This window comes from Silurus aristotelis, assembly GCF_946808225.1.
Source record: "Silurus aristotelis genome assembly, chromosome: 1".
Taxonomy (NCBI): Eukaryota; Metazoa; Chordata; class Actinopteri; order Siluriformes; family Siluridae; genus Silurus; species Silurus aristotelis.
In genome coordinates this window covers 12,589,179-12,615,149 of record NC_139574.1, presented here as the reverse complement: position 1 = coordinate 12,615,149, position 25,971 = coordinate 12,589,179, and the positions used below count along the sequence as shown (strand labels likewise).

Genomic DNA, 25,971 nt, shown 5'->3' with positions numbered 1-25,971 from the left:
TGTTCTTGCAGTTCTTACAGTCTTTTCAGACTGGGTATTTACGTATGTAAATCTTTAATACCTATTTACACCACAAACTATTTAGGAGAGAGGCAGCTTAATAGTTAAGGCCCTGGGTGACAAGTTGAAAGGTCAGCGATTGAACCTCAGCAGCACCAAGATGCCACTGTTGGGCTCTTGTGCAAGAGCTTTAACTCTCTCTGCTTCAGGAAAACTGTTTCATGGCTGGCCCTACGTTCTGACCCCAGCTTCCTAACACATTGGGATAGGATTTGAGCAACACATTCCCTAGAACCGGGATCCACATAAAAAATTTCGAAATATGTTGCACAATTAGCAATAAATATTATCCTGGGTCAGGGACTAAAGGACTCACAGTCAATTCCTGGCATACTGGAAATACACCATATAGCGGACAATAATGCAACAGATGGCATCATACACACATCTGCATGCTCATTCACACCTAGAGGCAATTTACAGTATATTATATTATATTATATATTTCACACTGATGTGATTTTATTATATAATTATTCACTCTCACTGGTTAATAATCGATGTATAACCAATTTAATTATTAACATAATTGTTGTACATGGTTAACTTTAAGGTTAAAATTACAATTGTAATTGTACAATTGTTTTTTTGTCAGGTCGCAGGACATTTATTTCTTTCCCATTAAGATATTCGGTGGATCTCTTTTTTTTATTATCTTGAATGGTTCTTAAGCTTCTATAAAGCAAAATAACCAGATAATTGACATTAATATAATCCATTTTAATTGCTTATCTAGTTAAGCACCAATAGGTATTTCACTATATCATTTGATTATGATTATGATTACATGATTATGAATAAATGACATAAGTGCACATTGTTTCAATTTCTTAATAACCAATTATTTGTAACACAAATCAAAGAGGTCTGTCTGAATGTTTGTAGGATGAAATGCTGTTTGAATGGTTGTACTGCCTGCTACTGCCACCAATAGGTCATAAAAAATGTTAACAGACCTGTGATAATAGGTTATGGTAAGTATAAGACAATATCAGTGACAGAAACTTATGTGGAAAGAGTGCCTACAGTCATGTAAAGCAATGGCATCACAAATTAAGCAAATAAAGAATAATGCTGATTGAGGAGGCCGTGCAGAGGTCTTTATGCTCGAGTGTATGTTGGCCAATGTATGCGAGTGTGTCTCTAAACTAACATAAATATACAACCATTAATAATAGAGAAAACGGCCTACAATTCCTGACACATCTGCGCATACATACATACAATCTCTTATATCGTGTTTCCAATGTGCACTTTTTGTGACACACACAGGTTCAGTTCACAAAGCCATTCTGCAAAGCATCTCACACTGCAGTTGCGGTGAGTTTGCAGGGTTGGAGTGGCCTTGCTTTCACCTGAATGAAACACACCGAGCAGTGTGTGTCAGACAGCTGAGAGGTGCGACTAGCTGTCCAACCAGAAAAGTGGAAGCTTAAAGTCACACACGCATACACACACAGAGAGAGTCTAACTACCATGCAGAGTGCATACTCAAATATATCTAACACTCACTGTGGCAATCATTAGTGAGTTCTTCCTTATCTGATTCTGCTGTGGAAAATAAGAACAAGATTATTTGTAACTTTGTGATCCTTTACACAGGCAGGATCTTTCACCCATAAAAGCTTGACAACAGCTCACTTTGAGAAGCGAGGAGCAACTACGAGAGTTTGATGGCTCAATTAAATGTCACATCCACTTGGTGGAGATCAATCACAAGGACCTGCAGTCTAGCAGGTCGTCATCTAACATGCTATGCCAAGATCCGTATGGCTCACCTGTCACAGGCTGTTCATTAAACACCACTTGTGTAAAAAAATATTACCACATTTGAGTAAAGAAAATGCCCTTAATTTATAGATCAATAATGTATTTAAACTCTTGTTTAGAGAAACTGCATTTAAACTAAGTAGGACAATACAATCAATGGCCACTTTATTATTGATGTTGTTCACCTGCATATTTATGCAATTATCCAACCAGCCAATCATGTGGCAGCCAAGCAATGCACAAATCATGCCCATACAGGCCTAGAGCTTCAGTCTATGTCCACAACAAATATCAGAATGGATGCTTTCGGTCAAAATGTCATTAGCCTAATACACTGACTATCATGAAAAATTTAAACACAAGATGACATATAATGTCTCCAGCCCAATGTTGAACTCATTTCACAAGTATTCCGGGTAGAATTTACAGTTGTATTATTACCATACTTTAATCCCCTGTTTAAATATGCAGCAGTTTACTCAATTGTGTACTGTACTATCATATACACGGATCATAAATGGGAACTTTTACTTGCCACAGTGAAACACAATGCACAAAAACGTCTGCTCTCCACCAAAACTCGATTAGCCTAAAAAGGCTCATACCACAATGAACAGTCTGAGAAGCTCAATCTATCATCATTTCATCTAGAGCCATCAATCGCCCTTTTCATTTCTGTAGAGCAGTGAGGAAAGATGCAGCCACAGCATGGCATGGAGGTGCATTAGTTTAACTCACCTACATCTACAGAGAGAAACCAGCCAAACAGAGAAACACAAACTTTCTGATAATTTATGATGGAAATTATAAGAATCAATCAGTGAAGACAGACAAATAAATTTGTATATCCAGTATGTTCTAGATGTGTTTGTTTATTTAATAATTTAATAGTATTTATTTATAATAATAACACAACAGACAAAAAAACATTATGGCGGATTATTCCTATTAACAGTAAAAAGACTCATGGAGTAGCACTAATGTCTAATTATGTCATAAAGTTGTATGATGGCATTATTGTTTTCTTTATTTAGCCTTGTTTTTCGACTTATTATAATATCAATTGATAAAGACAGCTGCTATTTGCACACTTTGCACATTTAAAAATATTAATGTTTTTTCATGGTCCTTTGGTTCATATGTGGCACAGTAATGGTTATGTAACTGTGACAGTGTCAACTTTTTATGTATGTAAAAGTTTTTATATTGATTTAATTTGTAACGGATTTCAGAAAGCGAGGACACTTTCAAAACTAAGCATCTTTTCTAATTAAAATGACTATAAAAGATTTAAAAAGTAAAAAAAAAAAAAAATCTCTCCTACATTTGATTTGCTCCATCTAACTTATTTGTGTAAAGTGTTCACAGATAACTAATCTTTTTAATCTTTTTTTATTTTTGCAAATAAATGTTTAGAATCCTAAAATAAAGGTTTTTTTTTTGCTACTGACACTGTAAATAAACATCAAGTACAAACATATACAAATATATGACTGTCTATGACATTTGAACTATATTGTATAAATATGTATACCTCATTCATCTATCATCCATCAATTTTAACATTATAGCTTCTTCTGACACAAAAATTTGCAAGTTTTTATTTGCTCATGATCTTCTTTACCAGTATCATCCACAACTCTAGATTCAGGACTAAAAGCACAGTTTCCTCTTCACCAAAACTGAGTCTTGGACACGTTTCCTTTGAAAAGATCTAAAACCAATCTTTCTGGACCAGCCAAGACATAACAAGGACATTATCACACTAAGTACATGTAAAACTTAATCACTTTTGTCCATGTCCATATTTGACTCCTAAACCGTTTCAACTCAGATCATGCAGTGAACATTAACTAAAAGTCATCTACAAATCAGCACCTTGAAACATTCACTGTAACTCACCTAAAAATCCAAATTGTCCTGATGACCAGTATCTAAAACAAAAGCCAGAGCAAAAACAGTAAATTTATCTTACCTGTGTGACCTTCTCTGTGACGTTGTGTGTGCGGTCGATGAGCTTGCATGGAGCGATGATGTCCATTTCTCCGGGAGGCAGAGCAATAAGGGGATCGGGTTTAAAGTCCACAAAATTGAGAGTGATCTGTGGGATCTTGCTGATGGCGCGGTAGCGCATGAGGTCTGAGTCGGAGGTAGAGTTAAGCATGCTGGACTTGTTGTTTACTGCTCCTGTAAAAAAAAAAAAAAAAAAAAACATGCATAGATGTTTTTGTTGTTGATACCATTAATAATAGATGTAAAACACAACTACTCTATCTGTATTTGTAATTGTAGTTACAGCTTCAAGTCAATAACAAAGAGCACCTTAAAATTTTCTACTCTAGCCCTGCCCTATACCTGGGCTTTAACTTGCTTACCTGTACTGCTGGTCCCTGGTCGTATGGAGTGTCTGCGTTCCCATTCAGGCTTCATGGCCTCTATGTCATCAACAGAAGATGCACGGCGCATACTGTGGAAGCTCTCACGTGAGCGGCTATGCGTCAGGCTGCAGTTGGAGGCTGAGGTGTCTGGGTTGAGCCTGTGCGTCCGCGGCGAGGACTGACCCAGGGGCAATGTGGAGGAGTGTGTCGTGGCCGAAGGGGGCGGCGTGGACTCACTTCCCAAGAGGGTGCGTCTGTCGTCAGGCCACAGGGATGAGGATGCCGTGCCTGATGGCGTGGTCGCAGAGGGGCAGACCTGCTCATTTTCTGGCAGTGAGACAAGCTCACCGAGTGCCATAGACTCGTGACTGCTGCCACGCCTAATACTGGCAGTCCTGCGTCTGGCCTCAGCGTCCTCATGAAGACATGACCTGCTGTGTGACTGCAGGAGAGGCAGGTGCAGACGAATACGACGCGATCGATCTGAAACAAAGAGAAAAGTTAATCAGCATGTAAAAACTTAAACTTGGGCTTTGTAATGCTATGTTCTTATTTAAGCCGCTTTGATTATTGCAGTGGGAAAAAAATTATAAAGTTTGTTATTGGAAGAAGAGCAAAGGAATACTTGTGGCACGCCAGGGGAAAGGCAGCCGGTGGTTCAGACCCTGGGTGGGGCTGTGCAGTTTATCTTCAGTCATGACGTCAAAGTTTAGAATGAACATGATCACTACACCATCTTCATTTTTGACCGGCACCACATCTACCAGGCACAGAAAGCATGAACCTGAGAGAGAAAGAGAGACAGAAAGAGAAAGACAGAGAGAGAGTGAGAGAGAGAGTGAGTGAGAGAGAGAGAGAGAGAGAGAGAGAGAGAGAGAGAGAGAGAGTGTGAGAGAGAGAGAGAGAGAGAGAGAGAGAGAGAGAGAGAGAGAGAGAGAGAGAGAGAGAGAGAGAGAGAGGGGAAAATATTATTTTAGTGTTTCAATTTCATCAAAAGGTTTTACATAACTAACTTCTGTAATAAATAAACAAATAGAACCAGCAAAAGCTATATTAAATTAAACAACATAAACAGCATATCAAAAACAGAGATGGTGTCACAATTTACATAAATATAAATAAAAGCCAGTTTTATCACATTACTAAGATGCATATGCATTTTCCAATGATAGTTTCTTAAGACAATTTATTTTATTTAATTTTTTATTGTAAAGTCCTTATACTAATGGACATTGTCTCAAAGCAGCTTTACCAAGATAAAGCGGTAATAAAATAATGTACTGTATTTTTCAGGCTATAAGCCGCTACTATTTTCCCACGTCTTAAACAACAAAAAGGCTTATTTATACATTTTCCTGGGTTTTTCCCGGTTTCACAAACATAAAACCAAAAAACTGAACCCCATAACATTAGACCAATGAAATTTCCGAACGGAAACGAAAAAACGCATCTCACATGTGATCTGAGCTGCACGGCATCGGGAGAAAAAACTTTTTTTTAAACGCACGACGATGCCAAAAGATAAACTCCCGAGAGAAATAGTTGTGAAAGGAAGGAGGAAGACAGTGAACAATGACTTTCTTGGTAGGCTACTGTTTAGATACAAGCCGTTGTAACACGTTGAGTCTGGGTCATGGGAGAGCTCACTAACTCCAGTTGCAACAGAAATCATATAAGCACAGACAGGTTTCCAAAAGTCGTGCTTTTTTATTTTTCTTGGCAACAGCGTTACGGGTTAATCAAAGAAACTTAGAAATGAGCATCAGAAAATAATGACATAATCCTTCTCTTGAACACACGCAGTAATAGCGGAAAAATGCAGTGCCAGCCTATTCCCAAAATACCACTATGCTCCTAAAGGAAGCGCAACATATTTCACCTGTTACACCGTGTGTACCTTGTCTTTCGTTAAAGCCTGTGTAAAGTTCATAAGTGTAGACAGGTGCGGCTTATTTATGTTCAAAATAAAAATATTTGTAAAATTTAGTGGGTGCGGCTTATATATGGGTGCGCTTTATAGTGCGGAAATTGCGGTATACGTTTGTCCCTCATGTGTGAGCCAGTGGTGACTGTGGTAAGGAAAAAACTCCCTGAGATGGTATGGGGAAGAAACTTTGAGCAGTACCAGACACAAAAGGAACCCATGTGAGTGGCTCTAAACATCCATTTATTATAGTTCTTCATTGATAAGGTGTGCAGTGATAGACAATTAAATGCAACACTTGCTAATTGACAGTTTCTAAAAAAGAAAAATTTTCAATGCAGAATACATATCTGTTGTAAAGACAAATACAAACTTTATTTATAATAAAAATACGTAAAAATTCTCCCTCGCTCGATTCTGACATTTAACAAATGCAAAAAATATGTTAATATTTATTGATTTAAAACAGAAAAAGTTTACTCTGATTTAATGTATGACAGTAAAGAAATAAAAGGTTTTGTGTTTTTGTCTGAGGTGTATGTAAATCTGGTTTCAACTGTAGTTAATAGAAGGTAACCTTTACACACAAACCTTGCAACTAGGAGTCCTGTGAGTTCTGAATTTAATATGTAGACTTAAGCAATTCCATAACTGAGTTACAATCCAGCATTAAAATGTGTGACTAAACCTTTTTTTCTATGTTCTTAAGAAAATTTCAAGCTTTCAAGTATAATGGGTATGTATGAAAATGTTATTACAAAAATGACAGAAAATCAATGAGTTATAAACAGCCTAATTGATACAATACAGTTAACTTCTCCGGCTCTGTTTGACAAGTACACATTTATTTATCTAGATTTTTTCTAGAGTAACAAAATTAATTGTAAACAAAACCAGTAAAAAAACATTAATCTTGTTTTACACTAAGGTGCAGAAACACACTCACTAAATTAAGCACTTTTCTAATTATGTATCCAATGTTGAAAGAAAAAAGCTTATATAAAAACATTACCTCGTGCTAAAGATTTCTACAGCATCCAGACCTGGAGTGCAAAATACTGCAGTTTTTAAAGCGGAAAATAGTCACTGCTACTTTTTCATCCACATAAAAGTGAATGAAAGGCCGACAGAATGACAATCAAGATCAAAACTGCAGAAGGAGAGAGAGAGAGAGAAAGAGAGGGAGAGAGAGAAAGAGAGAGAGAGAGAGAGAGAGAGAGAAAAAGAGGGAGAGAGAGAAAGAGAGAGAGAGAGAGAGAGAGAGAGAGAGAGAGAGAGAGAGAGAGAGAGAGAGAGATTGGTCTGACAACTTAATCCTTGTCATGACAGAAACAGAGGAAATGCCACATGGATTACAGGTCTCTTTACACCATCTGGTGAGTATGTGTGTGTGAGTGTGTGTGTGAGTGTGTGTGTGTGTGTGTGTGTGTGTGTGTGTGTGTGTGTGTGTGTGTGTGTGTGTGTGTGTGTGTGTGTGCATGCTATGAATAGTCTATAATCGGTACAAACCTTTACATCATATCAGAAAAGCATTAATAGCAGTGTATACATCATCCAACCCATCATCAAGACTAACATCTTAGCGTATGGTTATGTAAGCAGTTAAGTAGATTTCCTTTTTGCAAGACAAAATATAAAAAAAACAGCAATGATTTTATACTGTTATGATTTGTATACTGTGTGTCTGTCTACTGTAATAATTTTTTTTTGCAGGTTTTCACAAAAAAATCATAATACTGCACAATTCAGTTCAATTCAGTTTTAATTCTATAACACTTTTCAGAATGCACATTGTCTCAAAGCAGCTTTACAGAATGTAAAAATTATAAAACAAAGTTCAATAATATTTCAGTGTACGTATGTGTATATATTTGCAATGAGCAAGCCTGGGGCAACTGTGGCAAGGAAAAACTCGCTTGGATGGTATGAGGAAGAAACCTTGAGAGGAACCAGACTCAAAAGGGAAACCATTTTAATTTGGGTGATATTAAAAGTGTGATCACAAGGCTGCATGAAATGTTAAGAACTGTGAAAGTGTTTTTTTTCCCTCGAAACTCATTTATATGACATGAACTATTAAACCAATGACAGATTTCTTTTCTTTTTTATATCCATTGCCCAGGTGTCAAACAGCTGTCAGCACAGCCATTGTAACCCAAAGGGGAAACCTTTTGTTCATTATTGTTTGTGCTTAAACAATTTTATAATAGCATTTATGTCATTGGGCAGAGCAACTCACCTCATTTATAAAACTGAGCAGTTAAGAGTTAAGAGACTTGCGTTAGAGCCCCAAAAGCGGAAAATTGGTGGCGCTGAGATCTAAACGTATGAGCTTCCAAGCCAAACTCCAAAATGATTACCACTGAGCTATAATTTCCAGTTTGTAGCACATGAAAAGGCTCAAGTGGGATGATTATTTTAAAAATGCTAAAATCCTGACAAGTGTTTTATCATTAAAATATATTATAGAAATTTACATCTAACACGTTATTCTGCATAATAGGAAAGCTTCTAAACATGCTACTTGAAAATAACTGATTTATAGTGATACTTTATAGAAGTTTGATATTTTTACAAACTGGATAAATAATAATAATAATAATAATAATAATAATAATAATAATAATAATAATAATAATAATAATACATTTACAACAATGCCTTTTTTTTTTACTAATTAAGCATTAATTCATAAAGTGGAAGACCTTCTATTCATAATAATCAATTATAATTGTTATATATTTTCAGATATATTTATTAATGACATTTAATTATCCTTTTTTATTTAATAAAATTTTTTATTGAGAAAATTGCTTGAGGCAAAGAGATTAAATGATGTAATGGGTCATTAGTGTCCAGAATAATGCAGTCAAACCCTTGGGTTAAACCTTCAATGCTCAAATGGCTTTCTCACATGATAACAAGAAAAAGTATTTTCAGTAGGTAATTATCAAGCTGTACATAAATCAGATGTGCTGGCAGAGAGTGGAATAGCTCCCAAAGACTGCAACTGAGAATAGCAGCATGAAGCTAACATAAAAATAGAGCACCTTAATAATGTACAAAAAATTATTTTGTTGAAAAACTGTCCAGTGTCCAGCTGACATTCATAATCCTTTTGGTACAAACACATACACAAACACACAAACACACACACACACACACACACACACACACACACACACACACACACACACACACACACAGACATAAAATGTGGGATTAAAATTGTGTGTAGAAGAAGTGCGTGGGTGGAGGAGGGATTTGATTTTAATTCATTATGGATATATCCAGTAAATCCTGTCTTCTCAATCCCTGGTAAAAAACAAGACCTTCAAATTGAAAGTTAAAGGGTCAAATGAGCAAATCAAAACTTTTACTTGAGTAAAAGTACACAGCCATTATGGTTGCACAAGCCAGTGCATTCTTAGTGCTGGTCCCAAGCCTGGATAAATAGGGAGGGTTGCGTTAGGAAGGGCATCCAGCGTAAAACATGTGCCAAATTAAATATGTGGATCAGAAACAGAATTTCATACCGGTTTGGTCGAGGCCCGGGTTACCAACGATCGCTACAGGTATTGTCGATCGCTACCAGTACCCCAACAGGTTACTGGTGAAAATTGGCTACTGTTGGCCGAAGAAGGAAAAGTAAAGGAGGAAGATGTCCACAGAGACAACAGGAAACGGAGAAGTGTAGGACAGTGGAGGTTTGAGTTGGTACATTAATTGTTGGTACATTAAATGTTGGTACTATGACTGGGAAAGGGAGAGAATTAGCTGATATAATGGAAAGGAGAAAGGTAGATATGTTGTGTGTTCAGGAGACCAGGTGAAAAGGGAGTTAGGCCAGGAACATTGGAGGGGGGTTTTAATTGTTCTATCATGGTGTGGCTGGAAAAGAGAAAGGGTGTAGGTGTGATTTTGAAGGAAGAGTACAGTAAGATTGTGGTAAGAGAGCTGTGAAGCTGGAAGTGGAAGTGGTGATGATAAATGTCATTAGTGCCTATGCTCCACAAGTGGGTTGTGAGATGGAGGAGAAAAAAAATTCTGAAGTGTGTTGGATGAAGTGGTAGAAGGTGTACCTAGGAATGAACGATTGGTGATTGGGTCAGACTTTGATGGGCATGTAGTAGTACATGGGGCAGAGGTAGTAAGGAGGTAATTGGTAGGTATGGCTTTAAGAAGAGGAATGTGGAAGGGCAGATGGTGGTAGATTTTGCTAAAAGGATGGAAATGGCAGTGGTGAACACTTATTTTAAGAAGAAGGAGGATCATAGGGTGACGTATAAGAGTGGAGGAAGGTGCACACAGGTGGACTATGTTCTATGCAGGAGATGCAACCTAAAGGAGATTGGAGACTGTAAGGTGTTGGCAGGGGACAGTGTAGCTAGACAGCATCAGGTGGTGGTCTGTGGGATTGCTTTGGAGGTGCAGAAGAAGAGGAGAAGAGTGAGGACTGAAAGAAGAATAAGATGGTTGGATGGTGTGGAGATGGTGAAACAGGAAGTGGATAGGATTAGTAAGGAGGAAGTGAGAGCCGTGATTAAAAGGATGAAGAATGGAAAGTCGGTAGGACCCGATGATATACCGGTAGATGCATGGAGATGTTTAGGAGAGATGGCAGTGAAGTTTTGAAACAGATTGTTCAACAAGATTCTGGAAGGTGAGAGGATGCCTGAGGAATGGAGAAGGAGTGTGCTGGTACTGATTTTTAAGAACAAGGGAGATGTGCAGACCTGCAGTAACTACAGGGCAATAAAGTTGATCAGTCACATCATAAAGTTATGGGTAAGAGTAGTGAAAGCCAGGCTGAGAGAAGAGGTGACCATTTGTGAGCAGCAGTATGGTTTTATGCCAAGGAAGAGCACCACAGACGCATTATTTGCTTTGAGAATGTTGATGGAGAAGTATAGAGAAGGTCAGAAGGAGTTGCATTGTGTGTTTGTGGATTTAGAGAAAGCGTATGACAGGGTGCCGAGAGAGGAGTTGTGGTATTGTATGAGGAAGTCAGGTGTGTCAGAGAAGTATGTGAGGGTGGTGCAGGACATGTATGAGGACAGTAAAGTGTGCATTAGGAACGACAGACTGGTTTAAGGTGAAGGTTGGACTGCATCCAGGATCGGCTCTGATCCCTTTCCTGTTTGCAGTGGTGATGGACAGGTTAAGGGGCGAGGTCAGACAGGAGTCTCCGTGGACCATGATGTTTGCGGATGATATTGTAATTTTGGTAAGAGTAGGGAGCAGGTTGAGAAGAGCCTGGAGAGCTGGAGGTACATGGTGAAGAGAAGAGGAATGAAAGTCAGTAGGAGTAAGACAGAGTACATGTGTGTGAATGAGAGGGAGGGCAGTGGAGTGGTGCGGTTGCAGGGAGAAGAGGTGGAGAAGGTGGAGGAGTTCAGGTACCTGGGATCAAAAAGTGCAAAGTAATAGAGAGTGTGTTAGAGAAGTGAAGAAAAGAGTGCAGGCAGGGTGGAGTGGGTGGAGAAGAGTGACAGGATTGATTTGTGATAGAAGAGTATCTGCAAGAGTGAAAGGGAAAGTTTATAGGACGGTGGTGAGACCTGCGATGTTGTATGGATTAGAGACAGTGGCATTGAGTAAAAGACAGGAAGCGGAGCTGGAAATAGCAGAGCTGAAGATGTTGAGGTTTTCTTCGGGAGTGACGAGGATGGACAGGATTAGAAATAAGTTTTTTAGAGGGACAGCGCATGTTTTGGAGACAAGGTGAGAGAGGAGAGATTGAGATGGTTTGGACATGTGAAAAGGAGTGACATGGGGTATATCGGTAGGAGAATGCTGAGGATGGAGCCACCAGGAAGGAGGAAAAGAGGAAGGCCAAGGAGGAGGTTTATGGATGTTGTGAGGGAAGACATGCAGGTGGTTGGGGTGAAAGAGGCAGATGTACAGGACAGGTTCGTAATGAAGAAGGATGATCCGCTGTGGCGACCCCTAATAGGAGAAGCCAAAAGAAGAAGAAGAAGAAGTCTTGAGTAAAAGTATATTTGCCTTCAAATGTACTTAAGTATTAAAAGTACTATGATTTATTATGGCTAGAATGTTCCAATTATTGTTTTTGTTATTATCAGTTATCTGTTTATTATAAGACTCTTACTTAATTAACTGTTTATGTGAAAAGACTCTCAGCACACCGATCTAATAACAGAATGATATTAATGAGTCAAACACTGATTGGTATCTATTAAAATGATCATGAGCCCAAAACCTTCTTTTCTTAACCAAAGTACTTAAAAAAATATTATGCAAATAAGGTCACAGGTGTTGTGGCAGGTTCGAGTCAGAATTTTCTTCCATCATTTATTCCTCTCAAAATGTTCTGCTTGCTGTTGAACTGTTGTTGAACTGTATATTGGTGATAATTAGATGCCACCAAGTGGCAATCAAAACGAGTTCTGAACAGAGTGTGCGCTCGACCCTGATTGGTGGATTGCTGTGTGTTTGACCAGTTAAGTTTTTATCCAGTCATAAATAAAAAGGAAACGAATAATTTTGCTAAATGTATTTGAGTAAAAAGTATAATATTTAACTTTGAAATGTAGTGATGTTAAAGTTAACGTCTCCCCGAATGGAGAATACTTTTGTAAAATACAGATACACGAAAAACATACTTAAGTACAGTAACGAACCAAAAGACATCCTATACAATTGTGTGCCTTGTGTACTTTTGCCCATAAAGTGTATATATAAAGGGTCAAACCAGAATTACTTGAAGATTCCATTTTTTATTTGTGTAGGTTGATGCACTGGTCTATAGGGAAGACAAATCGTCTCATGTTATTGGAAATGACAACGGATTGTGAATTTATTAACATGAAATATGGAACTGGGATTCAAACATGAATACTTAAGTAAAAAAGCCAAGCAAATAGGATTTCTCTCCTGCATTTGTGCCACATATTTTATAACACACACACACATACACACAAGCCCTATGCACATTATAGATTATATAGAGTATGATGTACTGGCCTATAAGCAACTGGGTGACAAATAATCCTAGGATTGCATTAAAGCTTAGTAGCGATGACTGTGGATTTGTGAGGTTGTAAACATGGATCTGAATGTTCTGGTTCAAGTTAGAGTTCATGTTATTGATGATGCCTTCATCAAAGTGATAAAAAACAGGGGTAAAGAGAAATAGCTCAATAAAGTGGGGTTCCCCGTTCTACAGGGAAGAATTTAATCCAGTGCCAGAACATAAAACTATATCATTCAGCCAGAGACCTGAAACATGTGGAGACGTGTGTTGTGTAAAGATGTGCATCTGGGATGGGATCTTAAAGGACACAAAATGTTGTGGGAGTAAATAGTAAGATATAAATCATAAAGATAGAGAAAGAGAGAGAGAGAGAGAGAGAGAGAGAGAGAGAGAGAGAGAGAGAGAGAGAGAGAGAGAGAGAGAGAGATGTTTTTTATCACTTATTAATTTTTTAATTCTGACCTTTAAAACTGAGTTCACCATTTCAGTTCTCCATATTCAGTAAAAATCTAATTAAAGTCTTACTTTATGGGGACCAAATATGTGAGAGAAGCAGCCTGAAAAAGAATTTAGGATCTGTCTATTTAAATAAATCAAAGGATTTGTAAATTGCTAGTCTTGACTATTCCACTAGAGGGCAATAAAGCAAGGAACAACCTCAGCTATAAGCTTAGATATTAAGTAATTGGTTTGAATCTGCAATTACCTTTTTAATAAGTTAATAATCTTCATTCTGTTTTTGTATATTGCTGGTTTTAAAGGCTCGATCCAATTTGTGCAGTTAGAATGTACTTTTAAAATAAACATCAATAAACTTACCATGCCTAATTGTCTCTCAAACCTCTATTAATTTAGATAGTCGTATATGTTTTTATAATAAATTTTTTTAATTTATTTGTTAAAGTCTAATGTAAATTAACCTGTACATATATGAACTGGTTATACAATATATAATGTACAAATATCACCTGTTTATAGTTAAAAATTATAATTATATAATTAGAATTACCCCAAAAGAAATACTATTTTGATTTAGATAATTATGCTCCGGGGGTCCCTTACGAGGGAAATATCAAGGTCCGTGGGGCCGCCTTCCCGTGGGCTCACCACCTGCAGGAGGGACCGTAAGGGACGGTGCTATGAGGATTGGGCAGCAGTGGAGGCGGGGGCCTGCTTAGACTGCTGCCCCTGCGACCCGAATTACGGATAAGCGGGAGAAAATTAATGAATGAATTTAGATAATATAAATAATATTTAACTTTGTTTTACTGCAATACACATTACTTTTTGTTGGACTTACTTTTAAAGAAAGGGGAAAAAGGGGTTTTACATTATTTTAATACCACATCAAAAGCTCATCTTAAACGCCAAGGCTGGGCATATTGGCAAAGTACGTCGCAGCAAAGGTGTAATGAGATGATATGCTGCCATCTAGTGGAAAAAAATAGTAAGCGTACAAGCTAGTGGTTAGAGAGTAAAGATACCCATGCATGAGGGAAAAAGGTCATACAAAATATGAACATAACTATATTAAAATATGTATAATATAAAAAAAGAGAGATGGCTCCTGGAATCTAAATGTAGGTTCTAAAAATAGTTTTTACCAAGGTGAGCTCTCTAAAAGTTCATTTACACCATAATAATGTATTTCTATTTTTATTTGTGTTTCTATTTCTATAAAAAACTGAAGTACTATTTTATGCCAAAACTTATTTTTCCCACAAAATCCTTGCCATGTCCTGAACTCTGATGATGCCATGGTAAAAAAATATATAATTCTGAACATAACGAGACCTTTCATTACCACCATGCATCACACTAATGTCCTCTCTATCACGTTTATAGACTATCTGACATATTTGGATAACATTTCTGCCATGGTGACATTTTTCAAGGTAACTAAGATTACTCATGACTGTAAAAACGTGCCCTAGCCATGATGGATACTTTAGTAACACATGTTTGAAGCACAAATATATCCTGTAACAGGAGTGATGATGGGCTGGAAAAGAAGACCTATGGTCTGTGGACTTAAATATTTGTACAGGTTATTTACAAGGCATTTGCAGTCATGTAAACACACTGGATATCAACTAGAAAAACAAGGAGCATGTAATATATCAAAGAAGGAGACAACCAACTACAGCAAAAGGGGACAACAAATATGGTGTTATTTTATAGCTTAAGAAATTTGATACAGCAAACAAGCAAACCCTCTACCACTAGAGGGCATAACCGGGCTTTCATTTATTTAACTCTCTTCTGTTAGCACACTGTACATTGAATAGATAAAATAAGAGCTGATTAATTTCAAATTTTGGTGGCAGTAATACTATGTACCACAAAAAATTTTTAAGTTCAAGTTGAAACATATACCTGTCTCGAAGCGAACATTGCCAGTACCCTGCACAGTAATCTGTGCAATGTCAGTGCAAACCATAACACTGCTCAAGAGCTCCACTGGATCAAGCACTTGTTGTTGCCAAGTAGAAAACACAAGGTAGTTCTCACTTTGCATAACGTCTACACACTTAAGAAGGCAAAAGCATGTATACTGTATACTTACTCTAAGACTAATACTGTATTTTCTCAAAATGTTTTTTTCCACAACAAATTGGAATGCTGTTTAAAATGGAAATAAAAACAAAATGAAATGATTTACACATCTTATTTTTCATGCACAGAACATACAACACATTTGAAATGGTAAAACTTAGGAAATATACCTTTTTAGGGAAAATATCATTTTAAATTTAATGGCTGCAACAGGTTTCAAACAAATTGGGACGGGGCAACAAAAGGCTGCAAAAGTAAGTGTTACTAAAAAGTAATAGCTGGAGGAAAATGGTTACTGAATGGAAGGTTGGGGGTTCAAGCCCATGTATCGCCAAGCTGCCACTCTTAGGCCCTTGATCAAGCCCCTTAACCCTCTGATTTCTAGGGGCACTGTATCATGGCTAACCCCAGCTTCCAAACAAGCTGGGATATGTGAAGAGAATAATTTCACTGTGATGGAATGTATATGTAAAAAAAAAAAGGCTATTCTATTTTTTTGCAGCTAATTCCTTTTACTGGCAACAGGTCAATAACATGATTAGATAAACACAAAGAGTATCTTAGAGAAGCAGAGTCTCTCAGAGGTAAAAAAATAAAATGGGCAGAGGTTCACCAATCTAAAAAACTGCATCTACAAATTGTGAAACAGAATCATTCAGAATAATTTTCCTTAACATAAAATTGTGAAGAGTTTGATATCTCATCAACTCTTCTAAAGCACACTTAATCATTAATAGTTTCAAAGAATCTGGATAAATTACTATGTACTAAGAGCAAGAACAAAAATCAATATTGAATGTTCGTGATCTTCGGGCCCTCGGGTGGCACTGCATTAAAAACAGACATGATGTAATGGAAATCATTGTATTGGCTAAGAAACATCTCCAAAAAAACACTGTCTGTGAACACAGTTTGTCGTGCTATACACAAATACAGGGGAGAAGAATCTATGTTTGAACATAATCTGCCTTTTCTGAGCCACAACTCATTTAAAATGGACTGGGGCAAAGTGGAAAACTGTTCTGTGGTCAGGCAAATTGAAATATTTGATTCCTTTCGGAAACCATGGACATCCTAAAAACTAAAGAGGAAAGGGACTATATGATCAGCTCTTGTTATCAGCGCTCAGTTTATGTCTCTGATAGTATTGGGTGCATTAGCGCTTTTAAGTGCCTATTATATTAGCATGGCTTTGTAGTAGAAGAGTCCTGATGCTGAAATGGCCTGACTGCGCTCAGACCTTTTAACAAATAAAAAAAATTGTGGCATCATGAAATAAAATATAAGACAAAGAAGACCCAGGACTGTGCAGCTAGACTCCAGTATGAGACAGAAATGGAACAAAACTCCTCTTCCAAAACATCAACAAATGGTCTCCTTAGTTCCCAGATGTATATTTACATGTTCCACATATAAAATTCTAAATAACCTTTTTTTTTTTTTCATTTCCTTAGTTTGAACATTTGATTTTAATTTGGTTTTCTAAGATCTACTGAGAATAAAATATGAGCTTATGATATTTGTAAATCATTACATTCCATTTATTTCCATTTCCCAACTGTTTTTTGGATTGGGGTTGTGGGTTTCTGTATCATAAGATTACACTAAACCAAATATAAGATCATTGAACCAATTTCTGGACAATATTGCTCAGTCTGAAGTCTGAAATCAATACTTGAAATAGGTTTAATAATCCTATATTTGGTTTATTAGAATATTTTAAAAGAAAATGCTTGATAAATAGGACAATATTCAAAACATGTAATGATTTCACATTGACACAACACATTATTTTTATCATTCTTTGTCTTTTTCTCATTGTAGTTTTCAATGTAATCATATACAGTGCACCCAGAAATGATTCACAGCACTTCACTTTTTCCACATTTTGTTATGTTACAGTCTTATTTCAAAAATGTATTGACCTCATTGTTTTACTCAAAATTCTACAAACAATACCCCATAATGACAATGTGAAGTAAGTTTGTATGAAATCTTTGCAAATGTATTACAAATAAAAAACAAAAATGTGCATAAGTATTCAAAGCCTTTGCCATGACACCCAAAATTGAGCTCAGGTGCATCCTGTTGTGATCATCCTTAAGGTGTTCTACAACTTGTTTGGAGTCCACCTGTGGTAAATTCAGTTGATTGGACATGATTTGGAAAGACACACACCAGTCTATATACGGTCCCATAGTTAACACTGCATGTCAGAGAACATGTTTCTCTGTAGGGAAAGGAGTACCTTCAAGAAGAACAACCATCTCTGCAGCACTCCACCAATCAGGCATGTATGACAGATGGAAGCCACTCCTCAGTAAAAGGCACATGACAGTCCGCCTGGAGTTTGCCAAAAGGCACCTGAAAGTCTCTCAGACTATGAAAAACAAAGATTATTGTCATGTCTGTAGGAAACAAGGCAACACTTATCACCTGGTCAATACCATCCCTACAGTGAAGCATGGTGGTGGCAGCATCACGCTGTTGGGATGCTTTTCAGTGGCAGGAACTGGAAGACCAGTCCTGATCTAGAAAAAAGATAAATGCAGCAGCGTACAGAGACATCCTTGATGAAAACCTGCTTCAGAGTGCTCTGGACCACAGACTGGGGTGACGGTTCATCTTTCAACAGGACAATGACCCTAAGCACACAGCCAAGATAACAAAGGAGTGGCTACAGGACGACTCTGTGAATGTCCTTGATTGGCCCAGCCAGAGCCCAGACTTGAACACAATTGATCATCTCTGGAGAGATCTAAAAATTGCTGTGCACTGACGCATCCTATCCAACCTGGTGGAGCTTGAGAGGTTCTGCAAAGAAGAATGGGAGAAATTGCCCAGAAATAGGTGTGCCAAGCATGTAGCATCAAACTCAAAAAGGCTTAAGGCTGTAATTAAGGCCAAAGGTGCATCAACAAAATATTGAGCAAAGGCTGCAAATACTTATGTAAATTTTTTTTTTTTTAATACATTTTCAAAGATTTCCAATACAATTCTTTCCCATTGTCATTATGGGGTATTGTTTGTAGAATTTTGGTGAAAATAATGAATTTAATCCATTTTGAAATAAGACTGTAACATACCAAAATGTGGAAAAAGTAAAGTGCTGTGAATACTTTTCGGATGTACTGAATTTGTATAGATGAAGACTTGAACTGTGCATTCTTTTGTCATGTTCATTCTAGTTTTGGTCCTTCCTCTCAGTTTGGTGTAAATCAATAATTAGCTCACCATCCTTCCTCAACTGTACAGGTAGTCTTTCTGTTTAAGGCTGGTGCAAAAACACCCATAGTAAATTCAGTCCACTTTGTGTCTATGTTGTTGATGTTCCCAAGCAGTGCTTTTCAGTCAGGATCTACATATCTATTCAGATGACAAGCCCATATAGCAGAAATGGGTCAACATTGTGATGTAATAAATATGAATTTGACATCACTGTTAAAATCTGACAAAGATGGCAGTAAAGTAAAACAGGGTCTTTTTTGGAGGTGTTCCAGCTCCTGTGCATGGCCATTTCATCATTATAAACCAAGCGATGTGCATCCAAATTTGTGCATGTGTCAGTGCAAGAATGTGATAGAATGTCTCACACGGTTCCACAAACGTCATTACCTAGTGGTGAGACTTACGTCATAGAGCTGCCATGCTGAGAGTAACATGCTGTCCCATTTATATTTCAAGCAGTGGTCTGTCTCTAGTATAGTATTGCTAAACATTCTTGAAGGGAATCATTAACTGCCCCGAAATGCAAACATCAACAAACAATAAGAAGGACAAAAAGTCCCTGACTCCCACCTTGAGAACCTCCAAAAGAGCAAAGGATATTATATTAGGGAAGTAGTGGTTCAGTGGTTACAGTTCTGGGTTACTTTCAAGCCCTGGTATTTCAAGCTAAAACTTTTGGAGCCCCTTACCAGGGCCCTTAACCCTCTGTGCTCCAGGGTTGTCCAACATCGCTGACCCTGCTCTCTGACCATGGCTTCCTTACATCGATGAAATATGCTAAGAAAGAATTTCGCTGGGCTGTAAAGTACATGTAAAAAAAAGTGAAAGTGAAAAAGCATCTTTCTTTCTTTCTTCTTCCTTTTTCTTTTTTACGCAGCTAAGGTGTGCCAGAATATTTTTTTTTTGCATAGGACATTATAGCAAAGTGGGAAATCTGACTGGATTATGAAACGCCTTCACTAGCAAAATAGCTTTTGCAATTGCGCTCTGACTTTTTCACCTCTTTAGGTGCTATGGGAAAAAGCTTAATTTTTAAAGTTAAATATACAAATGTAGCTGGCTTTACATACTTTCTTGGAAAGCCAATTTAGCAACAAGAAGTTTTCTACAGAAAAATAAAGGCTAAAAGTCTACACTAGAATGTCCTCTGTGGTGAGGAGAGAAGTTACCATGTGCCCACAGACAAGGCAAGAGGATGATAATCACACACACACACACACACACACACACACACACACACACACACACACACACACACACACACACACACACACACACACACACACACACACACACACACACACAGAGGCACACAGCCCTGTCACCTGCACCACTTACAGTGATGTTGGTTAACTCCCAGTGGCTGTGTACAGATGGCAGTTTCAATGGACTCTCATTTATCATCATTCACAATCTAATCCAGTCAAATCAGTGCTGACCTTCCACTCGCACCGACACTGATTGTTTGTAATTTGTACTCTTTACACAACCAACATCCAGATAGAGAGCAGTAAAAGAGAGAACTGAAGAAGTTTCAAGAGTGCTGACACGATAAATGCTCATTTAATGTAAGTATAGATGTGAGTTCAGTCGGAAATCATGTTCACTCTAGGGCTTTCCTCCAACTTTCTATCCATTTGAACCTAAAATACACTGTATAACACTATTTATTTAAAGCTCTCTCTCTCTCTCTCTCTCTCTCTCTCTCTCTCTCTCTCTCTCTCTCTCTCTCTCTCTCTATTTTCCCCTCTTGTTGTCAGAATGAAATGAGTGCATTTTAATCAAGGGCAGAGAGTGCATTAAGTAAGCCTATTTTAAAACGTCGAAATGCAGTGTAATTGGTCACGTTTTTTATTGACAGCAAATCCGGATGCCTGAATACTGATTCGATCTTTACAAGAGAATTACAAGGATCAAGAGTCTATCTCCTAGCTAATGTGGACACTTATTCGTTTCCACACCTCCTCACATACAGTGCATTCCACCCTTGGTCAAAATGAGCAAAGAAAGCTCATATTGAGGCATATAATTATTTTCTAGTTTAATAAAATAGTTTCTCACAAGACAAAGCCGTTGCGAATTTTTCTAGCTAACTGCTTTCTTATTATGGTGGTGTTCATATAGAACAATGATTTTACAGTATGAAATAGTCAGTGCATTTTTGTGCATTTACAATGTTTTTTTTTTTAAGTATTCCATACTATGCTACCTGTTTTCTATTGTATTAATGCCAAGTTTGGCATTTTCCTCATGCAAAATAATGCATCATATAATTATGGTTAAGCAGAACATTTATTATTTATAGAACACATGCCAATATATATATATATATATATATATATATATATATATATATATATATATATATATATATATATATATATATATTGGCGCTTCTGTGCTGATTAATAGTCCTTCAGGTGTCACCTATGGCATGGCTGATGGCATAAGAGATACAGAGCTCAGTGTCAATAAAATTAGTCATGTAATTCTGAGCTGCATGTGTTTCTTGCTGTTTTTAACTGATTACCTGTCAACCAGTAAGATTACATCTGAAGCCAACCTGGATAGTGTGGTGCACGAGAAAGGTCAGGCGGGCTTTGTCGGCTAAGCTCATTACAAAGCCTTTAGGATAAGTGATGTTTGAGAGGAGGCACTGAAAGTGTCATTGTGTCATTGTGTCATTTTACTTAAGCAGAACTTTTGGTTCATTTTTTAAATACTTCCCTGATCACAGTTCCACACCAAACAATCTAATGGAACACATCTCACAATCATTTCTCTTGTAAATTATTATGCCTTTTCCTAGGTAATGGTGTAAAACATGTATGCATGTACCTCTGAATAAAGAGGAATTGTATGCAGAATATGCCTACTATCATATGACTGCTATATTGTGCTATATGAGATTCTGAAATTCTTCTAGCTCTGAAGAAGAGCTACTTCCTGTGTCCAGTAAAGTGATTTAGAATTATGATTCGGTGCTGTCGCACGCGTGCACATTCCTGTGTCACGGCTGTGTTTACATATAAATTGGAATGTGTTCGTCTTCCTCACGCTCTGCCATGAAAAGAAAAACTCAGCACCAGACAGGAAACAAGAGATGTTCCGATAGGTGCAGAATCTAAACATCTTTAGGGCTGTATTGTGCTGGGAGGAAAATGAATAATCTGATGTTTGAAGTTCATCTGGCAGGACTCATGCTGTGTTTGAATATTTGCCATTGATGTCTTGGTACGATAAAAGAACCACAATGTAGCGTCCTTTTTCTGTTTCTTAGTTGCATACAATTTAATGTAGGAAGTAAACAGTTCACATTTTCAGCTTGTACAGTATGATATCCAGATTCCTTCTGGCCTCCTAAGTGAATGCCCTGCATCCTGGCCTGGAGATAACTCTATCTAATTATCTTTGCTTGTGTCTGAGAGTCTGTTTCAGTAAAACTCATGATCAATGTTTGAGAGTCCTCAGCTGAACCAACAGCTCTGACATCAGGTTGGAAAATTGTAGCACTGAACTGTGATTGTGACTGTTAAGGTAGTAGCAATAGCAAGGTAAAAATAATCAAATTTTACTTTAAACACTGTTCAATATTCATCTACAGTCGATCTTTTTTAACTGTGTATAGCAGGTTTGATTTATCTGTTGCATGGGACAGTCTGATATAATTTCAGGATAACAGGCTGGCTGATGGGAACTTCTGGTCATTAAAATCTTATCTAGGACATCAGATATCTGTATTTTGTTTACAGCCTCCAGATAAGCTTGATTTAAAGTACGTGCCTGGCTTCTGTAAATTTTGCATATTACCAGAGATTGAAAAATAAATGCAAATGTGCTATGAACATGCAGTAGACACTACTTAGGTTGTCTTGGCTTGGGTTTGCTTGGCTCAGCTGGGCTGGGCTGGGCTGGGCTGGGATAGGCTAAGTGAGTAGGTTATAAAGCAGTGGGGTAACAGCTATTAAAACACATGCTGCTCAGACAAGTGGCAGAATTTAACAGCTGCCAAGACAAAAAAAGGTTCACACTCTCACTCACACACACACACGCACATACACAAACACTGACTGTACACACATGCAACAAAATGCAAATGAAGCAAGCTCAATCTGTCTTCTTAAATGGAATGAAATGAGTTGAAAAATAAGAAACAGGGGGTCTTAATAAGGAAAATTGCTTTAGCTACTGCATTCCTTTGTAGCACAATTTGCAGAGTTCCATCTGTTATTGCCAGTTCACAGTGATCTTTTGGAGTAATTTTGACACAAACAGTTTTTTTTCTTTGGTGCTCGACTTTTTTTCTTTGGAGCTCGACATGTTTCACAGGGAAGCAGCTCAGGAATTCGCTTGATAATAGCTGGGGAAGGGGATTTATTATTGCATTGGATATATATATTTTTTAATTCGAGTGTTATCTTTTTCAAATTCACATTTTTTGTCACAGATATAAAGTTTAAGACTTTAGAATAAAGAGAGATACATTTTATGTACAACTTATGCACAGTGAGATGTGCATGTGTCATAAACTCCTATATTTCTCAGCCCACAGTCTCATCAAATGTACAACCCATGCACCTATCTCTGCAATTAGTAATGGTACTTACCTGCTTGCAATCACATTACACCATTTATATTCAGGATTATCTATGTTACATTGCAATGCTTTGTTCCAGCATTGTGCCTATGATGATTTCATTTTTTTGGATCATGGCCTGCTACATGTATACTGATTTAGTATTATCTAACTTATGCCGGGCAATCCATGTGGATATTATGTTATTATTATATACCCTGTATTGACAAAGGTTTGTGGACAACTGTATACGATTTTTATTTTTGTTTTTTGAACAACCCAGCCATTATGGATGCACAAGCAAATGCACTCTTAGTGCCGATCCCAAGCCCGGGTAAATGGGGAGGGTTGCGTTAGGAAGGGCATCCAGCGTAAAACATGTGCCAAATCAAATATGCGGATCACAAATGAGAATTTCATACCAGATCGGTCGAGGCCCGGGTTAACAACGACCGCCACAGGTATTGTAGCTGACAGGGTACCGGTGAAAATTGGGCTACTGTTGGCCGAAGGAGGAGAAGGAGAGGAGGAAGACGTCTACGTAGATGGCAGGGAAAGGAGCAGTGTTGAGAAAGTTGAGGTTTGGGTTGGTACTTTAAATGTTGGTACTATGACGGGTAAAGGAAGAGAGATAGCTGATATGATGGAGAGTAGAAAGGTAGATATGTTATGTGTTCAGGAGACCAAGTGGAAAGGGAGTAAGGCCAGGAACATTGGAGGTGGGTTTAAACTGTTTTATCATGGTGTGGATGGAAAGAGAAATGGTGTAGGGGTGATTCTGAAGGAAGAGTACAGTAAGAGTGTAGTGGAGGTGAAGAGAGTTTCTGATAGGGTGATGATCGTGAAGGTGGAAGTTAAAGGGATGATGATAAATGTCATCAGTGCCTATGCTCCACAAGTTGGCTGTGAGATGGAGGAGAAGGAAAGATTCTGAAGTGAATTAGATACAGTGGACTATGTGCTATGCAGGAGATGCAACCTGAAGGAGATTGGAGACTGTAAGGTGTTGGCAGGGGACAGTGTAGCTAGACAGCATCGGATGGTGGTCTGTAGGATGGTTTTGGAGACGAAGAAGAAGAGGAGGAGAGTGAGGACTGAAAGAAGAATAAGATGGTGGAAACTGAAGGAGGAAGAGTGTAGTGTGAGGTTCAGGGAAGAGGTCAGACAGGGGCTTGGTGGTGGTGAAGAGGTGCTGGATGATTGGGCAACTACTGCAGGAGTGATGAGGGCGGCAGCTAGAAAAGTACTTGGTGTGACATCTGGAAATAGAAAGCAAGACAAGGAGACGTGGTGAGTGAGGGAGTGCAGGAAAGCATAAGGAGAAAGAGGTTGGCATAACAGAAGTGGGATAGACAAAGTGATGAAAAAAGTAGGATGGAGTACAAGGAGATGCGGCAGCAGGTAAAGAGGGATGTGGCGAAAGCCAAGGAAAAGGCATATGAGGAGCTGTATGAGAGGTTGGACACTAAGGAAGGAGAAAAGGATTTATACCGTTTGGCCAGGCAGAGGGACCGAGCTGGGAAGGATGTGCTGCAAGTTAGAGCAATAAAGGATGGAGAGGGAAATGTGTTGACTAGTGAGGAGAGTGTGTTGAGAAGGTGGAGGGAGTATTTTGAGCAGCTGATGAATGAGGAAAATCAGAGAGAGAGAAGGTTGGATGATGTGGAGTTGGTAAAGCAGGATGTAGAAAGGATTAGTAGGGAGGAAGTGAGAGCAGCGATTAAGAGGATGAAGAGTAGAAAGTCGGTTGGACCAGATGACATACCTGTAGAAGCATGGAGATGTTTAGGGGAGATGGCAGTGGAGTTTTTAACCAGATTGTTTAACAAGATTCTGGAAGGTGGGAGGATGCCTAAGGAATGAAGAAGTGTGCTGGTACCGATCTTTAAGCATAAGGGAGATGTGCAGACCTGCAGTAACTACAGGGGAATTAAGTTGATCAGTCACACCATGAAGTTATGGGAAAGAGTAGTGGAAGCCAGGCTGAGAGAAGAAGTGACCATCTGTGAGCAACAGTATGGTTTCATGCCGAGGAAGAGCACCACAGATGCCTTATTTGCTTTGAGGATGTTTGCAGGACATGTATGAGGACAGTGTGACAGCAGTGAAGTGTGCAGTAGGAACGACAGACTGGTTAAGGGTGAAGGTTGGACTACATCTCCTGTTTGCAGTGGTGATGGACAGGTTGACGGAAGAGGTCAGACAGGAGTCTCCCTGGACTATGATGTTTGCGGATGATATTGTGATTTGTGGTGAAAGTAGCGAGCAGGTTGAGAAGAGCCTGGAGAGGTGGAGATATGTGCTGGAGAGAAGGGGAATGAAAGTCAGTAGGAGTAAGACAGAGTACATGTGTGTGAATGAGAGGGAGGGCAGTGGAGTGGTGCGGTTGCAGGGAGAAGAGTTGGAGAAGGTGGAGGAGTTCAGGTACCTGGGGTCAACAGTGCAAAGTAATGGAGAGTGTGTTAGAGAAGTAAAGAAAAGA

The 25,971-nt window shown here is 38.2% G+C and overlaps 2 protein-coding genes across 3 annotated transcripts in view; one reads left to right on the top strand and one right to left on the bottom strand.

Moving 5' to 3' along the window:
• kcnh2b (potassium voltage-gated channel, subfamily H (eag-related), member 2b) overlaps positions 1 to 25,971 on the bottom strand; it is a 256,890-nt gene that overhangs the window by 109,442 nt on the left and 121,477 nt on the right. Inside the window, exons 4-7 of one of the 2 annotated variants that reach the window (XM_083544768.1) lie at positions 4,834 to 4,992; positions 4,206 to 4,691; positions 3,806 to 4,017; positions 1,573 to 1,611 (exon numbers count right to left, since the gene is read on the bottom strand). In XM_083544768.1, coding sequence (XP_083400894.1) covers positions 1,573 to 1,611; positions 3,806 to 4,017; positions 4,206 to 4,691; positions 4,834 to 4,992 — 896 coding nt within the window. The remainder of the gene's footprint in view (positions 1 to 1,572; positions 1,612 to 3,805; positions 4,018 to 4,205; positions 4,692 to 4,833; positions 4,993 to 25,971) is intronic. The other variant, XM_083544769.1, reaches the window with a different exon arrangement.
• slc12a7b (solute carrier family 12 member 7b) overlaps positions 21,917 to 25,971 on the top strand; it is a 335,443-nt gene continuing 331,388 nt past the window's right edge. Inside the window, exon 1 of the mRNA XM_083544796.1 lies at positions 21,917 to 21,920. The gene's annotated coding sequence lies outside the window, so the exon portion shown is untranslated. The remainder of the gene's footprint in view (positions 21,921 to 25,971) is intronic.